Source organism: Erpetoichthys calabaricus, chromosome 8 (assembly GCF_900747795.2).
Source record: "Erpetoichthys calabaricus chromosome 8, fErpCal1.3, whole genome shotgun sequence".
Classification (NCBI taxonomy): Eukaryota; Metazoa; Chordata; class Cladistia; order Polypteriformes; family Polypteridae; genus Erpetoichthys; species Erpetoichthys calabaricus.
In genome coordinates, this window is record NC_041401.2 from 57,736,150 (window position 1) to 57,761,619 (window position 25,470).

Sequence of the window (25,470 nt, forward strand, 5' to 3'; positions counted from 1 at the left end):
TTCCATTATAACGAACTCCCAGAGACCTAAAAAATATTTCGTTGCAATGAGATTCTGTATTTGTTACTATAGTGCTTTCTTTAACTTGTATCCAGGCGTTTGCAATCATTTCAATAGCTTCTTTTCGCGTTACTTTTAATCTGCCTACAAGTTATGCTGATGAGAATTTTTCTCAGCATTTCCTTGCGATAATACACTTTCAGGGTGCGAATGATGCCCAAATCCAATGGCTGAAGCGCTGCCGTGCAATTGGGTGGGAAGTATTCAAAGCGAACATTATCTGAATGTGGAAGCATGTTGTGGGCAGCACAGTTATCAGTCAGGAGCCGAATCATTATTTCTTCTTCATATTGTGAGGTTTCTGAACTCTTTTGAGACCCCCCACTCCCCACCCAACGGGAACGACACGCTGAAGTGCGTCCTGAAGCGCGATTGCAGCGTCTGTGAAAAATTGTTTGTCCGTTGCTGGGGCAAGGCAATAAGAGGCTCACATTGTTGCAGTGAAGCACCACAGAAGCAAATCATAAAAGATCGGGGTCGCGCTGTAAGTCCCTGTCTTGCACCCCAAAACACAAGGCTTAGTCTTAGTACTTTAGCAAAACCACCTTTATTCAGCTTAAAACAGGAATGGCACAGTTATTTATTGTAGCATGATCTGCCACTCTGCCATACACAGACATAGCAGTCAGGCAGGATTGTGGCCAGGTCAGTGATCAAGTAATCCTGTTACAGTATCTGCATTTACAATTTCCGTGTTCCTAACCTTGCATCACCCATTGAGATCTTTTCTGTTTACTTTGAAGGAGAGACGCAACATATCTGTGAGCCTGCTATTGCCCGTACAGATGCGGAGATCGCACTTCGGGATGCTCTTTGGCTTGCTGTCTAGTTGGGGGAGGTCCCAAGAGATTTTACAAACCTCACATTTTCTTGAATGAGTGCCGCATTAATAGGAATGTTTCTTGAACGAGCATCACTGAACCACATAAAAACAGCATTTTTGACATCTTCAAATGCAGCAGTTCACATATGTTTGCAACCCAAGATTTTTCTATTTTTTTTGCTCTGTCTTTCAAGAAAGTTGACAGTGTTGATGGCGAAATTCCGAATTCACTGGCAACATCCTTTTTCTTTTTGCAGCAATAGAGAGCTGCAAAAAATTTAAGTTTTTTTTTTTTTTCTAATATGAACTGTTATCATTTTTCCACGTCTGCTGTTTCTATAGGAGTGTGACAATGAGTTAAATTCCAATGGATGTTTTTCAAGTGTTGACGACCAATAAGTAAAACTTATCACTGAAAACCACAGGAAACAAAAAAGGCAAGAAAAAAAAAACAGTACGAGGAAAGCTCAAAGAAAGAAAAAAAATTACGGTGTTTCTGTTTGGGGATCGTTGTGCACAACTGAGCTGCGACCAGAGAACTACTACTGCTCTTTGGATGATTCATTCAGGCATTTCAATGTCTTTTGTGCACTTCGTTATAATGAAAGTATCTGCTGAATGTACTTCGTAGTAACGAGATTTCTATAGACTCATGTCATATGGGGAAGCTGTCGGGACCATAAAAATACTTCATTGTAATGAAAATTTCATTGTAAAGATATTTGTTATAATGGAATTTTACCTGTATGTGTATATACTGTGTATATGTGTATATATATATATATATATATATATATATATATATATATATATATATATATATATATATATATAATATGTGTGTATATAAATAACCGTGCTTCGCAGCGGCGAAGTACTGCTTTAAAATTTTAAATAATAAACTGAGGGAAAATATACCAATAATTATTTGTTAAGGATCTCTTTGTATACCATGTTGTCAGTTCGCCCCTCCGGTTGTAATATGACCAAGCTGTGTGCTGAGCTTACTCTTGAGCATGTAACGTATAGTTGGCCATGTGAAAAGCAAATCAAGAATGGCAAGACAGCGTCATCTGCGGAGCTCAGCTGAGCTCAGCTCATAGCAAAATGAAGTGAATGAAATGAGGTGAATGGGAGGGGAGATGATCACATGACTCCCCCGCCCCCTTAACTCTCCATCCCTCCACAAACACACAAAGACAGTCTGTCGGATCCCAACTCTCCTTTTGCACACTGCATCTAAGAAACACTAAGTAGAAACACTAAAGGAAAAAATACTATTCAGTAAGTAGCACGTCTATTAAATAGTAAATCAGTAAAGGAGAAAGGACTAAACACTAAGGAAAAAGAACAGCAAGACTGTGTCACCCGCTTTAACTCTCCATCCCTCCACAAACACAGTCTCTCGGATCCCAACTCTCCTTTTTATATATATATATATATATATATATATATATATATATATATATATATATAATGTGTGTGTGTGTGTGTGTGTATGTATTTATCCCAATGATAACAAATAAAGCTACAGCAGAATATATTAGTTAGCTTAAAGAATCAATATTTACAGACTTGTCTTTTTCTTTTAAGCGTGAAGCACTGTGTCAGGGCTGTTTGCAGCCTGGCCCTTATCAGTGAAACTGCACCCTGCTGCTTACTGGTACAGTTGCCTATTATTTAGCCTTACAGGGATGCTAGTGCAACAAGTATTTGCCTAATTAATAATGAAATTAATAGTCCAGTTTTCACATGCGGGTCCTCCTGATCCCAACTCAGTTATAAGAATTGATTAACCAAAAGGCCATCGATCTTGAGCAGCTCAGGATTAGGACAAGGGAAACAAACGGAAGGATGATCCGGTGATGCTCACCACCAGGTGGCAAACATGTCCTTTGAGCCAAAGTGGTTGTTACGAGAAAATGGACTGGGATGGAAATTTGCTATAAGAAGGTCTACTGGGAAGAAGATTGTTATCGGGAAGTCCATGGGGGTAGGGGTATTGTTATGAGAATTCCTTTAACACCGGGGCCTCATGTATAACGGCATGTGTAGAACTCATACTATAACATGCCATAAGCACAAAAGCGGAAATGTTCGTATGCACAGAAAAATCCAGATGCATAAATCTGTGCGAACACCAAGTTCCATGTTCTTCCACTACATAATCCCGATCAGCGTGAAAAGTAACCCATGTGCACGCGCCTGCTGTCCCGCCCCAACTCCTCCCAGAATTACGCCTCTTTGAATATGCAAATCAATATAAATAGACTTAAACTCAGCCTTCTGTGAAAAGACAATGGCAAAAGCACGAGGGGAAATAGAAGAATTTCAGTGAATACCAAGTGAAGGCAAGGAAAAAACTTACTATTTGTTGATTTAAACAGTGGTATAAACAACAAAAGGAATATGATCGAGTAACATAGCGTGTCGGAGAAACTCAAAAGCTCAAGTTCACAAAGTCACACAGTGCCCGAAATAAAAAAGAAGTTGTCAGATATCAAAGTCGCCGTGAAACGGCGAGTCATAGCCCACCGTCTGAGTGTCATATGAAAGCTTATTAGGGTACAGAGAAGAAAAAAAGGCACACAGTGGGGAAAAAAGCACGAAATGTCAACTTTAATCTTGAAATTTCCACTTTAATCACGTAGTTTATTTTGTCATTAAAGTAGAACATCATAAACTTCATCTTAAAATCGTTTAATTTACTAGTTTCTCAAATCCCATCGTAACTAAAGTAGCACGTTAAATGCTTTGTTTTACATTTGATCGTCTATGTGCTCTATGTGTGTGAATCACTACGTGCTTCCGGGCTTTCTTTTAAACATGGGAACACGGTGGCACAGTGATTGATCATGTCTCACACAAGACCTTCGATGAAATACTTTATTGTAGCAGTACTGTCTCTTTCAAACGTACTAACCCCCAATTCCTGTCCTTACTTTTCTTTCTCCAAATACGCAATCGCCACACAATCAGCTCTGCAATAGACGTTAAGCCATCTGTAAGCTTAGAACACCGATTCTTCAGAACTTTTAGGGAAGATTGAAATATGTTCGTAGTACGTGTTTAATTATTCTATCCATCTATCCTTCCAGTGTCGCGCCAGCACCAGCAAGAATGCAGCGCGAGGCAAGAACAACCCGTGAACGGAGTGCCAGCTCCTCGCTAGCGCTGTGATACCGTGACCTCACATGTTTAATTAATAACAATTTAGATTATTTAAATGAAGTTAAAGTTTTATCTGTATAATATAATAAACATATTTTGCTGCATTTCATCTTAAAAATGATATCGTCATCATATGTAAATACGTGCTTTATAAAATGGCTCAGGTTGTGCAATATTATAACTGTGGTGCAAGTTTACAGTGAGGTAATTGTACTTATAAGTACAAACAGTTCTACAAGGAGCACTTGATGGACTGATTGAGTGCGTTTATAGTTCTTGGGATGAAACTGTTTCTGAACCGCAAGGTCCGTACAGGAAAGGCTTTGAAGCGTTTGCCGTGTGAGAGCAGTTCAATAGACAGCATGGCTGAGGCAGCGTGTGCTTGATGCTGTATACCGATAATTCTCTTTCCGATTAGTTGCTGTAGATCTGTGATTTCCCACTCAGATATAGTGATATAAATACTCCGAGTGGTGCAGTGAGAGTAATATGGAAAAAGATGATCTGCTGTGGCAACCCCTAACGGGAGCAGCTGAAAGAAGAAAAAGAAGGTACAGTGAGAGTATTTGGTACTATACTATACTTTGGCTATTCCCTGGACCATTATATTGTTACAGGTTAATTACAATCGGATGCCTTAAACTAATAAACAATATGCAGTTAGTTTTAGTGTATATGATAAAGCCGCGTCAGGGATGTGGATCTAAAAAAGAAAGGGTAACCACACAGGAACAGTAGCACTGCTTTGACGCTGGGTGCTGTCAGTTTGCAAAACCGAGCAGAGAACTTACGTACGCCAGGTTTGGAGCTACCATGAAAATGTGTGTGGCTTTACGCCAAGTTTAGGTTTTATACATCATGATTTGAGCGTGGAAACGTTCGTACGCAACATTTTTGTGCGTACGCATCATTTATACATGAGGCCCAGGTGATTGTTATGAGAGAAGATGCTGAGCAAGGTCATCATCTTGAGAAACCCTATACAGTAGATGTTGGGAAACTGATGTGAAGGGGGGATATTTTGTGATAAGAATTGTAATAACGTTGAGGCTTACTGAATGCTCAGGGCTCATTTCATGAACTGAAATGACTTTGTGTGCTCTGCAATTGTTTCCTGTGCTATGCAATAAAGTGTAAAATCTAAATTCTGACTGCCTTTATTCACAACACACTTTCCCCTGCCACCACTTTGCAGTTTACAATCTCCTTCAGACTGACCCACCTGCATAGGCTATAATCTACCTGTGTGCATCTTCATTCTCTCTTGTACATCACCCTAAGTTCCCCCCTCTTCTTAAAATACTTTTTCACCACAGCCATGGCCATCCTTTTCACAAAATCCACTAACATCTAACCTTCTGCTTTCCTCTCCTTGACACCATACCTATTCAACACCTCCTCATCTCCTCTATTTCCTTCACCAACATGTCCATTGAAATCTGCTCCAATCACCACTCTCTCTCCCTTGGGTACACACTCCACCACTACATCCAACTCACTACAGAAATCTTCTTTCTCATCTATCGCACACCCAACTTGTGGGGCATATGCACTAACAACATTCATCATCACACCTTCAATTTCCATGTTCATAATCATCATTCTGTCTGACACTCTTTCACCTCCCAAACACTGTTGACATACTGTTCCTTCAGAATAACCCCTACCCCATTTCTCCTCCCATCCACACCATGAACAATTTGAACCAACCTCAAATCCACTTGGCCTTTCTCCTCTTCCATTTAGTTTCTTGCATGCACAATATATCAACCTTACTTCTCTCCATCATATCGGCTAACTCTCTCCCCTTACCAGTCATACTGCCAAAATTTAAAATCCTACCTTCATTTCCACTCCCTTTAACTTCTTCCTCTTTTCCTGCCTATGGACATGCCTTCCCCCTCTTCTTCTCCTTCTTCATCCAACAGTAGCCAAATTTTCCCCAGCACCCTGCTGACTAAAAGTACTGGTGGAAGCCATTGTTAACCCAGGTATCGACCGATCCGGTATGGATATTGATCTGGCAAAATTTTACACTGGATGTCCTTCCTGACTTAACCCTCCCCATTTATTCGGGCTTGGGAACAGCACAAAGTAACACGCTGGTTTGTGTATCCCCTGTGGCTCTCTCAATTAAAATTTCAGAAGAGGAATGTAATTAGCCATTCATTGTACATATTCTGTTTTAACAAGTGCCAAACATACCATAATTCAACTAAAAACTATTCAGAACTTACATATATCACAGTTTAAAATTGTCTAAAATGTGCCCAGGGCAAGATCCAAACTGTGAGTGATGTCATCAAGTGTCCACATCACTAGTTCATGTTTTTTAAATTCTCTGCTCAAACCATTTTGAGTAGAATTTTTTTTTATTTCTTTTGCATAGCCATTGGTCAAAGTTTTCTCCTAATACTTTATTCAATTTTAGCAATCAGAGAATATAGAAAATAAGGGGGGGGGGGGGGGAGATCAAAACTGATGGGTAAGTCATACTGTCATGAAGTATCCCATCATCGGATAACTGTGGATTTTATCCTCCAGGACAGTTATTCACATATGAAAAGCCTATTTCTTAGTTCATCCTTAATTAATCATATTTAAATTCTAAATGGTCATTAGAGAGGCTTATATATTTTTAGCACAGCTAAAACCTGTAGTTTTGCTCAGTAGAGCAAGTAAATTATCTTTCCTTGGGTTGCAAGGTACAAACTGCCAAGCAACCTGGAGGTTTCCATTATTGCTTTGAAAGAATTTTGCAAACTGGGTCTAACCAGGATAGAAAAAGAATCAGGAGTCCCAGGTTCACAAATGCACAAGAAGATAATTACTTAAGAGTTTGTAGTTTGAGAAACTGATACCTTAGAGGACCTCAGTTGGCTGCTTCCATAACTAATACACTCAAAATACCAGTGCATTTGCAACACTGAAAAGAATAGGTTAAAATCGGCAAAAGAACATATACGTTCTTCTGGGGTATTCTAAGCTTACACACATTTTAACCTTTTCTTTTTATTTCCCATTTCGGATATTTCTTTTTCATTGAAACTCTGCCTCTAAAGCAGCATCCAGGAATCACCTTCACTGTTAGAGATGCCACAGGGATTTTGCCTCGTTCTGTTTAAGGAAGCAGCCAATTGAGGATCTGTAAAGCATTTTTTTCTTAATCTATACACAGGAATTGTAAAATTCTGCAAGTAAATTAACTTTTTTTCCAGAACTTTATTTTTATTTTATTGTTGTTTTTTCTTTCTTTTTAGGTGCATGATTGCTGATGAGGTAAGGTTTGTCATTCTGCAATTATGTATATAATTCAAATTATTTAAGTGAACTGACTTAGAAATGACAATATTGATTGAAAATATTCAAGGCTTACTTTATTTTAATGGCTTACTTAATAGTAATGGTGTGGCGAGCTAAACAGTTAAAGAACTAAATGCCAGGATAAGCTTAACAGGTCTGTAATACATAAGGTACGAAATCTTAGTCACTTTATTACACCAATTAACATCACATCACAATTTTAAGAAGACCTTGTATGACCTAAGGAAGAGTTTTGTAACTGATTGTCAGTTTTGCCTTATGAAATCTAATAACAGAAAAATGCACATTTGGCAAAAACCTAACCCTACCAACATGAAAATAATTTGCAATATGAAGAATGATGGAAATAATGCTCTGCTTTGTGGCTGTTTTTATGTTTTCCCACTGTTGAAAGAACAATCCCATTGTTAATCTCTATATACACATTTATTATTTTGATAAATTTAAAAATGGCAACAAGTTAGATGATGTAAGAATTATATTTTGGATCGATGGGTACTGACTATATAAAGCTTTAAGATGTCCCAGTCATGGTACTATAGTGAACCCTGAATAGTGCGTACCAACTGCATGTGCAATAATATAACCATTATTCCTTCTGTGCAATAGAGGACAAGACTTTTAAAAAGTCAGCTCACAAGCATGTTTTTTATTTATGCATTTTCCTATACTTTTTAGTCCTGCTATTTTTAGAAGGGCGCACAGCCAAGAAGCTAGAGCAGGAAAGCAGAAGATTAAATGTAGCATTCCACGCTGCAACACATAACCTCTGCTGGTGGAAAATTTAATAAGAATGCTAGATGAAATTAAGCTTGCTCAAATACCCTTTTTTAAAGGAAGCATTCAGTTAACATTGAATAATATACATTTTTTTAAGAGAACATCTAGATACCTATATGTATATCATGAGTGGATAACACAGTAGGGCAAGAGAAGATTGGGTGGAGAAACAGTTTTATTAGTTCAGATCATTCATTACAGGCAATTAATTGAATTCCAAAATTGTATTAACTAAGGCTGCCTTCAAAAAGAGAAGTCAGCCGTTGACTGTGAAATGAAAGCTGAAGGAGGTATTTAAGAAAAACTGAATTTAAGCATAGCATTAGTGCTTTAGACACATTGCTATTGCTGTGTTTGGTCCAATGAACTCTGTTGGTTCCCATTAAATATGAAGTGTGAGCAATTGGCTATGAAAAATTGTAATGCAACAAATTTGAAGCATTATGACACAGATATCTGGCCCACCATATATTCAGTGAACTAGCAAAATACCCGCGCTTCGCAGCGGAGAAGTAGTGTGTTAAAGAGGTTATGTAAACATATATATACATAAACATATATACATATATATACATATCTACATATACATATATATATATATATATATACATTTATACATCCCCTCCTTTAACCGTCACCTTATCGTGGCGGAGGGGTTTGCGTGTCCCAATGATCCTAGGAGCTCTGTTGTCCGGGGCTTTATGCCCCTGGTAGGGCCACCCAAGGCAAACTGGTCCTAGGTGAGGGATGAGACAAAGAGCGGTTAAACAAACCTCCTATGAAGAAAAACCATTTTGGACGGCGTTTTCCCTTGCCCGGACGCGGGTCACCGGGGCCCCACTCTGGAGCCAGGCCTGGAGGTGGGGCTCGATGGCGAGCGCCTGGTGGCCGGGCCTGCACCCATGGGGCTCGGCCGGGCACAGCCCGAAGAGGCAACGTGGGTCCCCCTTCCCATGGGCTCACCACCTATGGGAGGGGCCAAGGAGGTCGGGTGCAGTGTGAGTTGGGTGGTGGCTGAAGGCGGGGACCTTGGCGGTCCGATCCTCGGCTACAGAAACTGGCTCTTGGGACGTGGAATGTCACCTCTCTGAAGGGGAAGGAGCCTGAGCTAGTGCGCGAAGTTGAGAGGTTCCGGCTAGATATAGTCGGGCTCACCTCGACGCACAGCTTGGACTCTGGAACCAATCTCCTTGAGAGGGGCTGGACTCTCTACCACTCTGGAGTTGCCCCCGGTGAGAGGCGCCGAGCAGGTGTGGGTATACTTATTGCCCCCCAACTTGGAGCCTGTACATTGGGGTTTACTCCGGTGGACGAGAGGGTAGCCTCCCTTCGCCTTCGGGTGGGGGGACGGGTCCTAACTGTTGTTTGTGCGTATGCACCGAACAGCAGTTCGGAGTACCCACCCTTTTTGGAGTCCCTGGAGGGGGTGCTAGAGGGCATACCTTCTGGGGACTCCCTCGTTCTGCTGGGAGACTTCAATGCTCACGTGGGCAATGACAGTGAGACCTGGAAGGGCATGATTGGGAGGAATGGCCCCCCTGATCTGAACCCGAGCGGTGTTTTGTTATTGGACTTCTGTGCTCGTCACGGATTGTCCATAACGAACACCATGTTCAAGCATAGGGGTGTTCATATGTGCACTTGGCACCAGGACACCCTAGGCCTCAGTTCGATGATCGACTTTGTGGTCGTGTCGTCGGACTTGCGGCCACATGTCTTGGACACTCGGGTGAAGAGAGGGGCGGAGCTGTCAACTGATCACCACCTGGTGGTGAGTTGGCTTCGATGGTGGGGGAGGATGCCGGTCAGGCGTGGTAGGCCCAAACGTGTTGTGAGGGTCTGCTGGGAACGTCTGGCAGAGCCCCCTGTCAGAAGTAGCTTCAACTCCCACCTCCGGCAGAACTTCGACCACATCCCGAGGGAGGTGGGGGACATTGAGTCCGAATGGGCCATGTTCCGTGCCTCTATTGTTGAGGCAGCTGACCGGAGCTGTGGCCGTAAGGTGGTCGGTGCCTGTCGTGGCGGCAATCCCCGAACCCGCTGGTGGACACCGGCGGTGAAGGATGCCGTCAAGCTGAAGAAGGAGTCCTACAGGACCCTTTTGTCCTGTGGGACCCCAGAGGCAGCTGATAGGTACCGGCAGGCCAAGCGGAATGCGGCTTTGGTGGTTGCTGAGGCAAAAACTTGGGTGTGGGAGGAGTTTGGGGAGGCCATGGAGAATGACTTTCGGACGGCTTCGAGGAGATTCTGGTCCACCATCCGGCGTCTCAGGAAGGGGAAGCAGTGCAGTGTCAACACTGTATATGGTGGGGATGGTGCGCTGCTGACCTCGACTCGGGACGTTGTGGGTCGGTGGGGGGAATACTTCGAAGACCTCCTCAATCCCATTAACATGCCTTCCAATGAGGAAGCAGAGCCTGGGGACTCAGAGGTGGGCTCCCCCATCTCTGGGACTGAGGTCACCGAGGTGGTCAAAAAACTCCTTGGTGGCAGGGCCCCGGGGGTGGATGAGATACGCCCGGAGTTCCTCAAGGCTCTGGATGTTGTAGGACTGTCTTGGCTGACACGCCTCTGCAACATCGCATGGACATCAGGGACAGTGCCTCTGGATTGGCAGACCGGGGTGGTGGTCCCCCTCTTTAAGAAGGGGGATCGGAGGGTGTGTTCCAACTACAGAGGGATCACACTCCTCAGCCTCCCTGGAAAAGTCTATTCAGGGGTCCTGGAGAGGAGGGTCCGTCGGATAGTCGAGCCTCGGATTCAGGAGGAACAGTGTGGTTTTCGTCCTGGTCGCGGAACAGTGGACCAGCTCTATACCCTTAGCAGGGTCCTGGAGGGTGCATGGGAGTTTGCCCAACCAGTCTACATGTGTTTTGTGGACTTAGAAAAGGCATTCGACCGTGTCCCTCGGGGAATCCTGTGGGGGGTACTCCGAGAGTATGGGGTACCGGCCCCCCTGATAAGGGCTGTTCAGTCCCTGTACGATCAGTGCCAGAGCTTGGTCCGCATTGCCGGCAGTAAGTCGAACCCGTTTCCAGTGAGAGTTGGACTCCGCCAGGGCTGCCCTTTGTCACCGATTCTGTTCATAACTTTTATGGACAGAATTTCTAGGCGCAGCCAGGGTGTTGAGGGGGTCCGGTTTGGTGGGCTCAGGATTGGGTCACTGCTTTTTGCAGATGATGTTGTCCTGTTTGCTTCATCAGGCCGTGATCTTCAGCTCTCTCTGGATCGGTTCGCAGCCGAGTGTGAAGCGGCTGGGATGAGAATCAGCACCTCCAAATCCGAGACCATGGTCCTCAACCGGAAAAGGGTGGAGTGCCCTCTCAGGGTTGGTAGCGAGATCCTGCCCCAAGTGGAGGAGTTCAAGTATCTCGGGGTCTTGTTCACGAGTGAGGGAAGAATGGAGCGTGAGATCGACAGGCGGATCGGTGCGGCATCCGCAGTAATGCGGGCGTTGCATCGGTCTGTCGTGGTGAAAAAGGAGCTGAGCCGCAAGGCGAAGCTCTCAATTTACCAGTCGATCTATGTTCCTACCCTCACCTATGGTCATGAGCTATGGGTAGTGACCGAAAGAACGAGATCGCGAATACAAGCGGCTGAAATGAGTTTCCTCCGCAGGGTGTCTGGGCTTTCCCTTAAAGATAGGGTGAGAAGCTCAGTCATCCGGGAGGGGCTCAGAGTAGAGCCGCTGCTCCTCCGCATCGAGAGGAGTCAGATGAGGTGGCTCGGGCATCTGATCAGGATGCCTCCTGGACGCCTCCCTGGTGAGGTGTTCCAGGCACGTCCAACCGGGAGGAGGCCCCGGGGAAGACCCAGGACACGCTGGAGGGACTATGTCTCTCAACTGGCCTGGGAACGCCTTGGGATTCTCCCGGAAGAGCTAGAAGAAGTGGCCGGGGAGAGGGAAGTCTGGGCATCTCTGCTCAAGCTGCTGCCCCCGCGACCCGACCTCGGATAAGCGGGAGACAATGGATGGATGGATGGACATTTATACATATATATACATATATACATATACACATATCAACATATATATATACACACATACATACATACATACATATATATATATATATATTCACAAATACATATATATATATATATATATATATATATATATACACATACAGACACATATATATACATATACATATTTACATATATATACACATATATATACATATCTACATACATACACATCTATCTATCTATCTATCTATCTATCTATCTATCTATCTATCTATCTATCTATCTATCTATCTATCTGTCTATCTATCTATCTATCTATACATATTAATAAAAGGCAAAGCCCTCACTGACTGACTGACTGACTGACTGACTCATCACTAATTCTCGAACTTCCCGTGTAGGTGGAAGGCTGAAATTTGGCAGGCTCATTCCTTACAGCTTACTTACAAAAGTTAGGCAGGTTTCATTTCGAAATTCTACGCGTAATGGTCATAACTGGAACATGTTTTTTGTCCATATACTCTAATGGAGGAGGCGGAGTCACGTATTGCGTCATCACGCCTCCTACGTAATCACGTGAACTAAAAACAAGGAAGAGATTTACAGCACGGGTCAAACGCGGGAACGAAGGTAAATGACGTTAATTTTTGACTGTCTTTTAATACTGTGTAAGCATACATATTAACCCCTTAACCGCCCTCTGCCGGATATATCCGGCACCGTTGTTTTATTACTAACGCCATACTGCCGGAATTATCCGGCACATTTGCCTGTGGTTATATGAATGCCTGGCAAGTAGTATAACTGACGGTTTGGCGTGGGTATTATTACTACGTTGTATTTCGACAAGTCTGTGGTTGTTTTGGCCGGTCATGTGACGTGATTCGCATGTAACATCTGTGAATATGGCGAAACGTAAACTGACTTCAAGTGAGGCTTTGCAGGCGATTTTGGACAGTTCTGATCATGATTGTAGCAGTTCTGAAGAAGATTTTAGCGACAGTGATGAGCAGCAACGTGCGCTGCATGATACTGTGAATGAAGACGCATCGGATGACGGCGCTGAGTGGGTGTATCCCCAGCATCTCAGCTGGGCTGCTGCCCGTGGTGAACTACCTTTTCTGCATTCGTTTGAGGGAACGTGTGGCTTTATTGTTGATGTAAACAATTACACTGCTGAGCAGTTTTATGAGCTGTTTGTGTCACCTGATTTGATCAGACATTTTGTTCATCAGACAAATCTGTATGCAGCACAGTTTATTGAGAAAAATCCCAATTTACCTCCACATTCCCGTGTTCGTGCTTGGTTTGACACTGATGAAAACGAAATGAAAAAATTCATTGGGATTTTGATGTTGATGGGAATAATCAGAAAACCAGATATTGAGATGTACTGGTCTACAGATCCTATGTGTGCAACACCTATTTTTGCAGCTGTCATGACACGTAACCGATTCTCTTTGCTGCTGAAATTCTTTCATTTGAATGACAACAGAAACGAGCCAGATAAGAAAGATCCAAACCGCGACCACTTGTTCAAGCTACGTCCTTTGATTGATCATTTATTTGAAGCATTTCAGTTGCCCTACATGCCAGGACCGTCAGTTGCAGTTGATGAAAGTTTATTGTCGTGGAAGGGCCGCTTACAGTTTCGACAGTATCTACCATTGAAAAGGGCACGGTTTGGTATCAAGATGTTTTGCTTAGCTGAGAATTCAGGTTACATTTATAGATTTCGTGTATACACTGGCAACTTGCACAACATTTAGTGGTCAATACTGCTTGAATAAATGTAAAAAATGTAAAAAAAAATGTAAAAAAGTAAAAAAACGAAAATTGTTCAGATTTCGCCTGGCTTGGGGAATATTTAGGGAGTTGGCGGTTAAAGGGTTAACACATGTGCAATTAAACGTGTGCATTTACGGGGTGATTTCTCAGGCTTAAAAGCTCGCCTTTTACTAAAAAGGTAAATGCAAAACTATTTTCAATCATTCTAAAGATCTGCTTCTCACAACTGAAGGCACCGTGGCTGATGGTAAATGACGTTAATTTTTGAGTGTCTTTTAATACTGTGTAAGCATACATATTAACACGTGCAATTAAACGTGTGCATTTACGGGGTGATTTCTCAGGCTTAAAAGCTCGCCTTTTATCAAACGCGGGAACAAAGGTAAATCACGTTCTTCACTGTCTTTTAATACTGTGTAACCATACATATTAACACATGTGCAATTAAACGTATGCATTTACGGGGTGATTTCTCAGGCTTAAAAGCTCGCCTTTTACTAAAAAGGTAAATGCAAAACTATTTTCAATCATTCTATGATCTGCTTCTCACAACTGAAGGCACCGTGGCTGATGTTACGTCACTTGCTGTCCAACCATAAGCTTTACCTGGTAGGTAACCGGACACTCACTTCACTCCCTTTCGGGAATCGAACCTCTGAGGTTTTCTTTTGTTCTTAATTAAAATTTAAAAGCAATACTTCACCGCTGCTAAGCCCCTCTAGCGCTGACGTCCGAGGTTCGATTACCGTAAGCAAGTGCAGTGAGTGTGTAATTACATTCACGGCATTCGTAGTCTGATTCACAATCTGATTGTATGGGTGGTTACCTACCAGGTAACGCTTATACTTGGCCACCAAGTCAGGTCGAAGTGATCACTCGAGTAAAGGCAGCTTCACAAAAAAACAGATCCTTAACAAACTGTTATTAGTATATTTTCCCTCAATTTAAAAACGTTTTATTTTCTTCTTAATAAAAATTTAAAAGCGGTACTTCGCCAGTGCGAAGCGCGTGGATTTGACCGACTGACACATACAGACATATTCATGAGTGCAGGTACTTCGGAAAGAAAGCACCGTGTAAACCTAAAGTTTAAATTAAGTTCATAGACCTACAAAAGGTTGCCATTCATTTGAGGCAAGATTGCTTTTCTTCTGTACAACTATACGTTGCATTCTCAAGAGTGTGCTTGCACGGCTTCAGATATATATGTATATATATATGTATGTCTATATATAAATATGTAAGCTTATAAGTACTGCCTTACTTCTCTTTAAGAAAGGAAGATGTAATGATACTTGATTTAAACGATTCCATGTCTTCCTGGGTTTGCGTAGCTTATTGTCAATATCTTTACACCTGTTTTTAACACTTATTTACTGAAATGGGCTTTCACGAAAAAAGTTAGCGCTTTGCTACAGGATACACCCTCCACAAGTTAAGCAAGTAAAAATAAAATATATATTTCTGTTTTATTTAAACCTTTTAAGTTCGTATGCATAGCCCCATTTGGCTGTTTAATTTTTTTTTTTCTTTCTTCAGTAATATTTAATCTCCTTAAAGAAAAAGAACATATCCATTTTACTTTTTTTGTATCTCTTTAGTAATATTTTAGTGTAAAAGGATAACCAGTATTTAAACCTTTTATGTTACTTTATACATTTATTTTACACAATGTTGAAAAATTAATAAGAAAGCTACATATTTTGGCAGCTGCTGCTTTCATTTTCAATGAAATGAAAAAAGCTCTCCAAGAGAAAACATCAATGAAGAAGAAACAGTTTGCACTATCTAAAAATCAGAAACCCTCATTTATAAAAGTTTGCTGCAGATGACTTAACTGAAAATAAATGAATAGTTCCTATGTTTATAATACATATTTATCTATTTTACTTATGCCTTTATTCCACGAACTTACAACATCTGAGGTACAATTTGTTACATTACTTTTGTTTTTTGCAGCACAGGCAGGTGAAGTGACTTCCTCAGGGTCACACAGTGGTGTCAGTACCAGGATTTGAACTGAGAAGCTCCGGGTTTACTGAAATATTACTGAACAAAGAAAAAAAACGAAAAAGGGCAAATATGGCTATGCATACAGATGTCCATCCGTCCATTATCCAACCTGCCATATCCTAAATACAGGAGCCAATAAGTACATATGTTTATATACAGTATATATATATCCATCCATCCATTTTCCAACCCGCAGAATCCGAACACAGGGTCACGGGGGTCTGCTGGAGCCAAACCCAGCCAACACAGGGCACAAGGCAGGAACCAATCCTGGGCAGGGTGCCAGCCCACCGCAGGTATATATATATATATATATATGTGAATGTATGTATGTATATATGTATGTCTATATATATATGTAGATATGTAAATTTGTATATGTATATATATATGTTTATGTGGATGTGTATATGTGTATATACGTATGTATATGTAGATATGTGTATATGTAGATATGTATATATATATGTATATGTATATATATGTTTATGTGTGTCTGTGTGTGTATATTATATATATAAAAGACAGCAACACTCATAACAATGACAACACAATTACATTGACAATCATGTTACGTTATTTTTAAAATGTTTCCTTTTTTTTTTTTCATAACCTCTTTAACACACTACTTCTCCACTGCGAAGCGCGGGTATTTTGCTAGTATATATATATATATAGCAAAATACCCGCGCTTCGCAGCGGAGAAGTAGTGTGTTAAAGAGGTTATGAAAAAGAAAAGGAAACACTTTAAAAATAACGTAATATGATTGTCAATGTAATTGTGTTGTCATTGTTATGAGTGTTGCTGTCATAGATATATATATATATACACACACATAAACATATATATACATATATATATATATACATATTTACATATGCACATATCTACATATATACATATATACACATCCACATATATATATATATATATATATATATATATATATATACACATATCAACATACATATACATACACACACACATGTACATATATACATATACACATACATACATACATATACACATACATACATACATACACATATACATATTTATATATACACACATGCATACATACATACATACACACATATATATATACACAGACACATATATATACATATATATTTACATATCTACATATTTATATACATATCTACATATATATACACATATATATGTACATATCTACATATACATACACATATATATACATATCTACACATATATATATATATATATATATAGCTGATTACCCAGTGGATTCGCTCACTGAGTGCAAGAGAAAAAAATAAAATGTAGTATGTATAAAATAAGTTTGTTAACTGCCAAATTTATTTTTCCACAAATAAAGAGCACTTACAATAACATAGAAATCAATATAAATAACATTAACATCATTATCATATGAGAATATGAAGTAATATATAAGAAGCACATTGCATATAAATATAAATTATTAAACAGTAAAATCTTCTTCTATAATACGCTACCGTGGCTATTCGTTTGTCTGTCCAGGATTTTAAATCACCTGTAGCTCACAAACCGTTTCACCTATTGACTTGAAATTTGGTTCACGTATACTACGTCGCGTCTTCTATTCGCTTTCGGGGTGATGATTTTATTACTCTTTTTATCTTTATTTTATTTTATTGTAGAATCAACTCACAGCTGCACGCACCAGTGCGGCCGTGGCGGATGCGTACGGGTGCCGTTTTCATTCCCTACCACCTTCGCTAATCATTCTTGAGGCAGATTGAAGACTTAAGTGCCAGCTTAACTGAAAAATTAAAGAAAAAATACTAAGTTATCACAACACAAAAACTAACTTAATCAGTTTTAATGGGAAAAGATTCCGACGAAAGAAGAGAAGCAGTGGGACGCTAGGGTGAAGAGCTGCTCATTAAGCAGCAAGCGCATCAACCTCTGAGCAAACGAATGGTAAACGTACAGAGAAAGAGGATAAATAACATGAATGCTCATGTCAAGTGTATTTACTCCACGTTATCGTGTAGTGCGCTGTTACTGGTATTTTGATAAAAGAATTTGAACAACATATAAGAAGCATATAAATTATTAAACAGTAAAACATTAACATTTAAGAAGTAAAGATACATTGAGTACTACTGCAGTGTTTTCGGGTATAGTACATTTTTTGTTTGCCCATTACATGCATAAATGTATACATTTTTTGATGTACCTACCCGAGAACACGCGACATGACCTGGCAGTTAAAAGTTTCTCGCTCCAGCAATTTTAACTCTGTTACAAAGTCACCCAAAGTCTCGTTTATACCTCGTGTCTTCTCATTAAACTTGTATCTCGCGAATATGGTATTGCAAACAGCGGGAGCGTTTCTATAAACTCAATTTAAACTTACGGTTTACACCGTGCTTTGAAGATGCATAGTACGCGACACGTGTTTCGCCGTAATTGTGGGCTCATCAGGCGTACACACTCACTGCACTCACTTACTGGAATTGAACCTCGGACATCAGCGTTAGAGGCAAAGCCCCTAACGTTGTGTCACGGCGTGTGGTTCGTTCATTTGACAGCATGTAGATCGGGGTAATTACATTGCAGGCATTCGTAGTCTGATTCACAATCTGATTGTATGGGTGGTTACCTACCAGGTAACGCTTGTGGTTGGTCAGCAAGTCGGCTAACTTCTGCCACGGTGCCCTCTTTCAGTTGCGAGAAGCAGATCATAGAATGGTTGAAATAGTTTAATATATATAGCAAAATCCCCGCGCTTCGCAGGGGCGAATATGGTATTGCAAACGGCAGCGGGAGCGTTTCTATAAACTTAATTTAAAGTTACGGTTTATACCGTGCTTTGTTTCATATTCTTTTCCTACCTTATCAATTGTGTAATGTGTTTTTTGAACAGGTTTGATTCATCGAAGTGATCACTCCTGCTGCGTTCAGTCACTTCACATGAGCCGCTCTCTTGTGTGATGTTGCAATGTCCACGGGTTTATTTAATGTTAGCTAAGATCCGGCAGTTAAAAGTTTCTCGCTACAGCAATTTTAACTCTGTTACAGAGTGATCCAAACTCTCGTTTATACCTTGTGTCTTCTCATTAAACTTGTATCTCGCGAATATGGCATTGCAAACGGCAGCGGGAGCGTTTCTATAAAGTTAATTTAAGGTTACGGTTTACACCGTGCTTTTTTATACCTTGTGTCTTCTCATTAAACTTGTATCTCGCGAATATGGTATTGCAAACGGCAGCGGGAGCGTTTCTATAAACTTAATTTAAACTTACGGTTTACACCGTGCTTTTTTATACCTCGTGTCTTATGAAGATGCTTGTATGCGTCACTCACTCGCTTCTTATTGTTTCGCTGCCTTGTCAATTGTGTAATGAATGTTTTCTTCAGCGCTCTTTGGGGCTCCTCCTTCTTTTCTACGTACTGAGTTCACAGTCAGATCACGTGATTACGCGGGAGGCATGATGACGCGACACGCAACTCCGTCTCCTACGGCCATCTTGCTGCCTTCAATTACAGTATATGGACAAAAAAGAGGTTCCAGTTATGACCATTACGCGTAGAATTTCGAAATGAAACCTGCCTAACTTTTGTAAGTAAGCTGTAAGGAATGAGCCTGCCAAATTTCAGCCTTCTACCTACACGGGAAGTTGGAGAATTAGTGATGAGTGAGTGAGTGAGTGAGTGAGTGAGTGAGTCAGTCAGTCAGTCAGTCAGTCAGTCAGTCAGTCAGTCAGTCAGTCAGTCAGTCAGTCAGTCAGTCAGTCAGTGAGGGCTTTGCCTTTTATTAGTATCGATAATCTAGTTCATATTGGTAGGTGGTGAAAAACAATTTATTCAGTGGGGATGTGAATGAAAGTATGAAACAAGTGTACAAAAAGAGCACCTAATTTAACTAAAATATCTTTAATTATAATTAATCATAAGATAATGGAATATTGGAGGTTTTTTCAAAAATCTAACCATATATCACATCCATCTCTAAAGCATATGTTCTGGCAAATTTTGAAAGAAGAAAAGAGATTAGTAAGACCACAATGCAAACTCATCAGTTTGAAAGGCTTGAAAGGAACTGTTTTGTCAGTTTTGAAAATGATGTTCTGAAAAATCAGTCTTATATCAAAACAAGACTAATCCATCCAGCTGAGGGCTGTAATAATGTTAGAAGGTCTACTCTTCACATGAAATCCAAAGATCATCGAAATTTTTAAATTGAGACAAACAGTGAAAAGGAGCTATTGTGAAAGACCTTTAAAAGTTGTGTACTTCGTGATCAAGATGATATTCCTAATTTAAAGCACACATCTTTTTTGGACTTCATGTTTTCTCAAGTAGTGGAGCATCTCAATGCTCTCCCTGACATGGGTGGACCATGTAGAGCAAGTATTGTAATTTCTAGATGGTGTGGCCGAAATGTATGCAAATACCCTTACAGTAATGCAATGTTCACATCTGAATTGTTTGATTTATAAGTTTAAACTGTGGAGCAGGTAAATCAAGGAAAAATGTATCTTTGCCCCAAACATTATCGAGGGCACTGTTTGTCAAGGAATTACCTTATAAGCCAGGATTCTTTTGCATAGAAGAGAACATTACACTGTGCAAATAGTGTCCCAATGGCAACATGTTGAGACTGAGGCTCGCCAAAGAAGCACAGAGCCTGACTCTTCACAAAAAACAGAAGAGTACATGGATCTGGAGAAGAAGTGCATCTAGAAGGAGCATATTTTAGTAAGTGCATCCTAGCTCATCAGTGCCAGGACAATGTTTTGCTTGAACAGTAGCACACATACAAATTCATGATTCGAAATAAGAAATATGTATAAGAAATTTCCTCTGCTGTGATAAAATTGAACTCCAATAAAATTAAACTGTACCTGTATTGCACAGTGTAAAAGATACCCAAGATTTTTGTTTATGGTCTTCACCATGGGCCTCATGTATAATGCCATGCATAGAATTCACACTAAAAAATGGCATTTGGACAAAAACAGAACTGTGCATATGCACAAAAAAAAATTCAGATTCACATGAAACTGTGCGCGAGAAAATTTCCACACACTTCTCCTTTGTAAATGCCAAACAACGTGAATTTTAACACACATGCATGTGCCTATAGCCCCACCCCGACTCCTCCCAGAATTGTACATATTTGAATATGCAAATCAATATAAATAGCCCCTTCTGTTCATGGTTTTGGTAAAAGAAAATGGTAAAGGCAAGTATAAAAAAGAAGAATTTCTCCGTGAAGTGGAGGCACAGAAAAACATACAATTTGGTGGCTAGTCGTATGACTTAGCAACAGAAGGAAATTGAAGGAGAGGAGCTGAAAAGTTCAAGTTCAGAGTATCGCACAGTGCGTAAAATAAAAAAAGAAGTGTTCAGATGTCAAAGTTGATGTGAAAAGGCGAGTGTTCAACGGAAGCGTATTAGGGCCACAGAGAAGAAAGAAAAACAATAGGGACATGGTGAAAAAAAAAAGGTTTATTTTGAAATTAAAGTCAAAATGTTGACTTTAATCTCGACATTTCCACTTTAATCTCGTAGTTTATTTTGTCATTAAAGTAGAATGTTGATCTTAAAATCAATATTTAATTTACTTTGTTCCCTGACCCAGTTGTTAATTGCTACATGCTTCTTAAGCAGGCTTTCTCTTATGGTAGTGATCACCACACAGAGCTACAATGATGATATTATAGCTCTCTGAACATTTTAGAATGCTAAGGTGTATACTTGATATTATTTTCATGATGAAATGCATTAACGCATGTATTATGGGGGCACAGTGTCGCAGTGATAGCGATGAGTTAGTGCCCCCTCCAGGGATTGTTCCTGCCTCCCACAAGATGCCTGCTAGGACGTGCATGACCCTGTATGGAATAATTTATTGTAGCAGTTCTGTGTCTGTCAAATGTACCATCCTCCTATTTCTGCTCTTCTGTTTTCTTTCTTCATGTAACCAATCACCACACAATAAGCGTCCGTAATTAATGAAAAAAGCAGCTGCAAGCTTGAAATGCCCATTCTTCAAAAAGTTTAAGTAACATTGAAAAATCTTCATTACAGTACATATTTTACTTATTCCATCCATCCATTCATCCAGGGTTGTGCTAGTCCTAGCAAATGTAGAGAGCAAGGCAGGAACAATCCCTGAGCAGTGCGCCAGCTCATTGCTACCACTGTGTCACCATGACCCCATGTTTAATTATTAAGAGTATTAATTATTTAAATGACGTTAACAATTTATTTGTAAAATGTAAAATACATACTTTAATGCAGGCATGTCAAACTCACTACCATTGGTGGGCCGCTTCGACTGCCATACGTGCGTCAGCAGGCCGCACTGTAACAAATACTATTATACTATTATACAAAGTTACTGTAGCTTTCTTTCCAATACTGAAAACTTTAAAAAATGTAACACTTAAAGTTTAAAGAAAAGCAATTTATTTCCATACAGTCTCCATACAACAGTGTAGAATTAGAGTCTTAGCCTCTTAGCTAGGGCCTTATTATATTATATTCATTATATTATATTCATTGCTTATATAGGAGCCTTACAGTGTGAGATTTATTTCTTTTGTCCCGTCACTTGGCATCTCTTGTTAGTAACCAGTTCGTCAATATCAGGCTTGAAATCTTGTGTAGCTACAACTTTTATGAGGGATGAAAGGTGCTCGACGGTAAGTCTTGAGCGATGTGGGGTTTTGGTAGCTTTCATTAACGAAAACAATTGCTCACAAAAGTAAGTGCTTCTGAACAGTACTCTCGATGCCAGCTTACGGATCTGCACATACGAGGGTGGCAGGTAAGCATACAAGCCTGGCACACCAACTTCGTTGTATTTTACCTTCAGAATAGAATCTGACTGCACTTCAATCAATTCCATTTGGATATTCTCAGGCGCATTCTCAACGTTGTAAGAGAACAGCGCAATGCCCTGTTTGTGTGAACTGAAATCATGAAAATGCTCACTGAATTCATTGCTCAGTAATTCAAGTTGGAAAACAAATCCTCCAAAAATCTAATTTTACTTTACTAAGTTTACTTCAAAGTTTATATTGTAAAATAAGCCGATATGCAAAAAGCCACCTGAACTAAAATAATTTTACAAATTCAAAATCACAAAAATATGTTAATAAACAACTCGCCAACTTCTCGCATCCACTTCAGATCTTCAGCTGTAGTCTGCACTAACTGTTCATTACAATACTAGCACAAAATTACATGAAACTAGAGGAAAAAAACGTGAAAATATGCGGGCTATTACTACTCGTGATGGTCAGTTCTGCCCAGTGGCCAGTCTCAGCAGCCCAGCCAGTAGTGTAGCCTTAGCAGGGGCGGCTCTAGGCTCGTGGCGGCCCTGGGCAGAGAAAGAATCGGTGGCCCCTTCGCCTGGCAATGTCAATACGGTATCTTATGCACGGCGGATGGCCACATCCATTGTGGACACTGCCTAGCCACCTCATTCTCATGACACGCTTCTATATGCGCGTGTCCGTAATTTGAAAACCAAGTGGCGGCCCATGATATTCTCATTACTGCAGAACGTTATTATAATACTACATATAGCTTACTGCTCCAACTCTAGCGAATTTGTAAATACAGCGTACTAATTAACAAGAAACACAATGTTTTTCGGCCTCATTGCCGTCAGCTGTGTCGTTATTTTCTCTTTCTGTTTTATATTCAATATATATTGGCGTGGCGGCCCCTGGGATTTGGCTGCACTGTGCAGGTGCACAGTTTGCACATGCCTAAGGCCACCCCTGCTGCCCGCTGCTGCAGCCTAGCGCTTCAGTTGTGATGCTGCGGCTCATTAACTTTGGTCAAAGCTCATGGCTATACTAGCAGATGATGTTTCCGGTACCGTAATGCCTTGGGAAAACGCGCTTTTGTCAGAAGGCAGAAGTAAGAAAAGTCAATAAGTAATGCCGAAGATGCAGAATGATTCAATCACAAACGATAGTAATCATTTTGTACAAGTTCAGTGCTAACTAGGATCTGTCATGCGGGCCGCACAGATTTCTGTTGCGGGCCGCGTGTTTGACATGCCTGCTTTAATGGATTTCATCCTAAAAATGATATCAGGTATACATCCTAGTATTCTAACAGCACATAGCTCCAAGATGATAGCTCTTAGAAATCTAAATCGACTTAGAAGCCAGTCATTATCATCTGTAAATACATTCAGTTAAATTGAATTGTTTTATTGTTATTGTATGGTACAATAAGATTCAATATGCAAATCCTCCATAAACTTATTTTCCTATAAAATGCTAATAATAATGTGAAAAAAATATATAATGTGAAAGCATAAGTACAATAGACATGTACAGTACATATAGTGCAGATAGTGCATATGGTTCATAAAGTGGCTCAGATTGTGCAATAGATAGATAGATAGATAGATAGATAGATAGATAGATAGATAGATAGATAGATAGATAGATAGATAGATACTTTATTAATCCCAAGGGGAAATTCACATACTCCAGCAGCACCATACTAATGAAAAACAATATTAAATTAAAGAGTGATAACAATGCTGGTATACAGACAGACAATAACTTTGAATAATGTTAACATTTACCCCACCCCCCAAAAGCCGGCCCCCACCCCCGGGTGGAATTGAAGAGTCACATAGTGTGGGGGAGGAATGATCTCCTCAGTCTGTCAGTGGAGCAGGAAAGTGACAGCAGTCTGTCACTGAAGCTGCTCCTCTGTCTGGAGATGATACTGTTCAGTGGATGCAGTGGATTCTCCATTATTGACAGGAGCCTATATAAAATATATTATTATATTTAAAATATATAAAATATTAGTTGTTGTGCAAGTTTACAGTGAGATTAATTGTAATTATAAGTACAGACATTTCTACTGAAGCACTTGAAGGACTGATTACATTTATAGCTCTTGAGATGAAACAGTTTCTGAACCTTGAGGTCTGTGCAGGAAAGGCTCTGAAGTGTTCACTGGATGAGAGAAGTTCAAATAGACTGTGGCATGGGTGTGTGGAATCCATGCAGATGCTAGTGGCTTTCTTGAGGCAGCATGTGCTATTAATGACCTCTAGAGCTGGAAGCTGTATCCTCTGTTGTAAGCTGTAATCCTCTGCACTCTCAACAACACCTGTACAGCCGTGATACCACACACAAATACAATAAACAGGCTAAAGTATTCTCTTTGGTGCACTGAGAGTAACAACGCTAAAGTAGGCATTGTGTTTGGAATAGTTTGGCACTCCGTGCAGAATGATTACTCCTGTTACAGAATGATTACAACAAAGTGCCTTAAATTTGTTACACCAAAATTAATTGCATATCTTTTATTTGATATAGCCCGTGTCATGGATATGAATCTAAAAAAGAAAGACCACAGACGTAGCACTGCTTTGACGCTGAATGCCGCCAGTTTCCAAAATCGAGCAGAAAAGTGTGTACGCATGGTGTGAGGCTGCCTTGAAAATTTGCATGGCTTTACGCTAAGTTTAGTTTTTACACATCTCGAATTGAGCTTGGAAAATACATGTATACAACTTTTT

The 25,470-nt window shown here is 40.3% G+C and overlaps 1 protein-coding gene across 1 annotated transcript in view; it reads left to right on the top strand.

The window, feature by feature from the left end:
* The window catches only part of zranb3 (zinc finger, RAN-binding domain containing 3), a 346,469-nt gene that overhangs the window by 117,012 nt on the left and 203,987 nt on the right, over nt 1-25,470 (top strand). Inside the window, exon 3 of the mRNA XM_028806547.2 lies at nt 7,315-7,333. Coding sequence (XP_028662380.2) covers nt 7,315-7,333 — 19 coding nt within the window. The remainder of the gene's footprint in view (nt 1-7,314; nt 7,334-25,470) is intronic.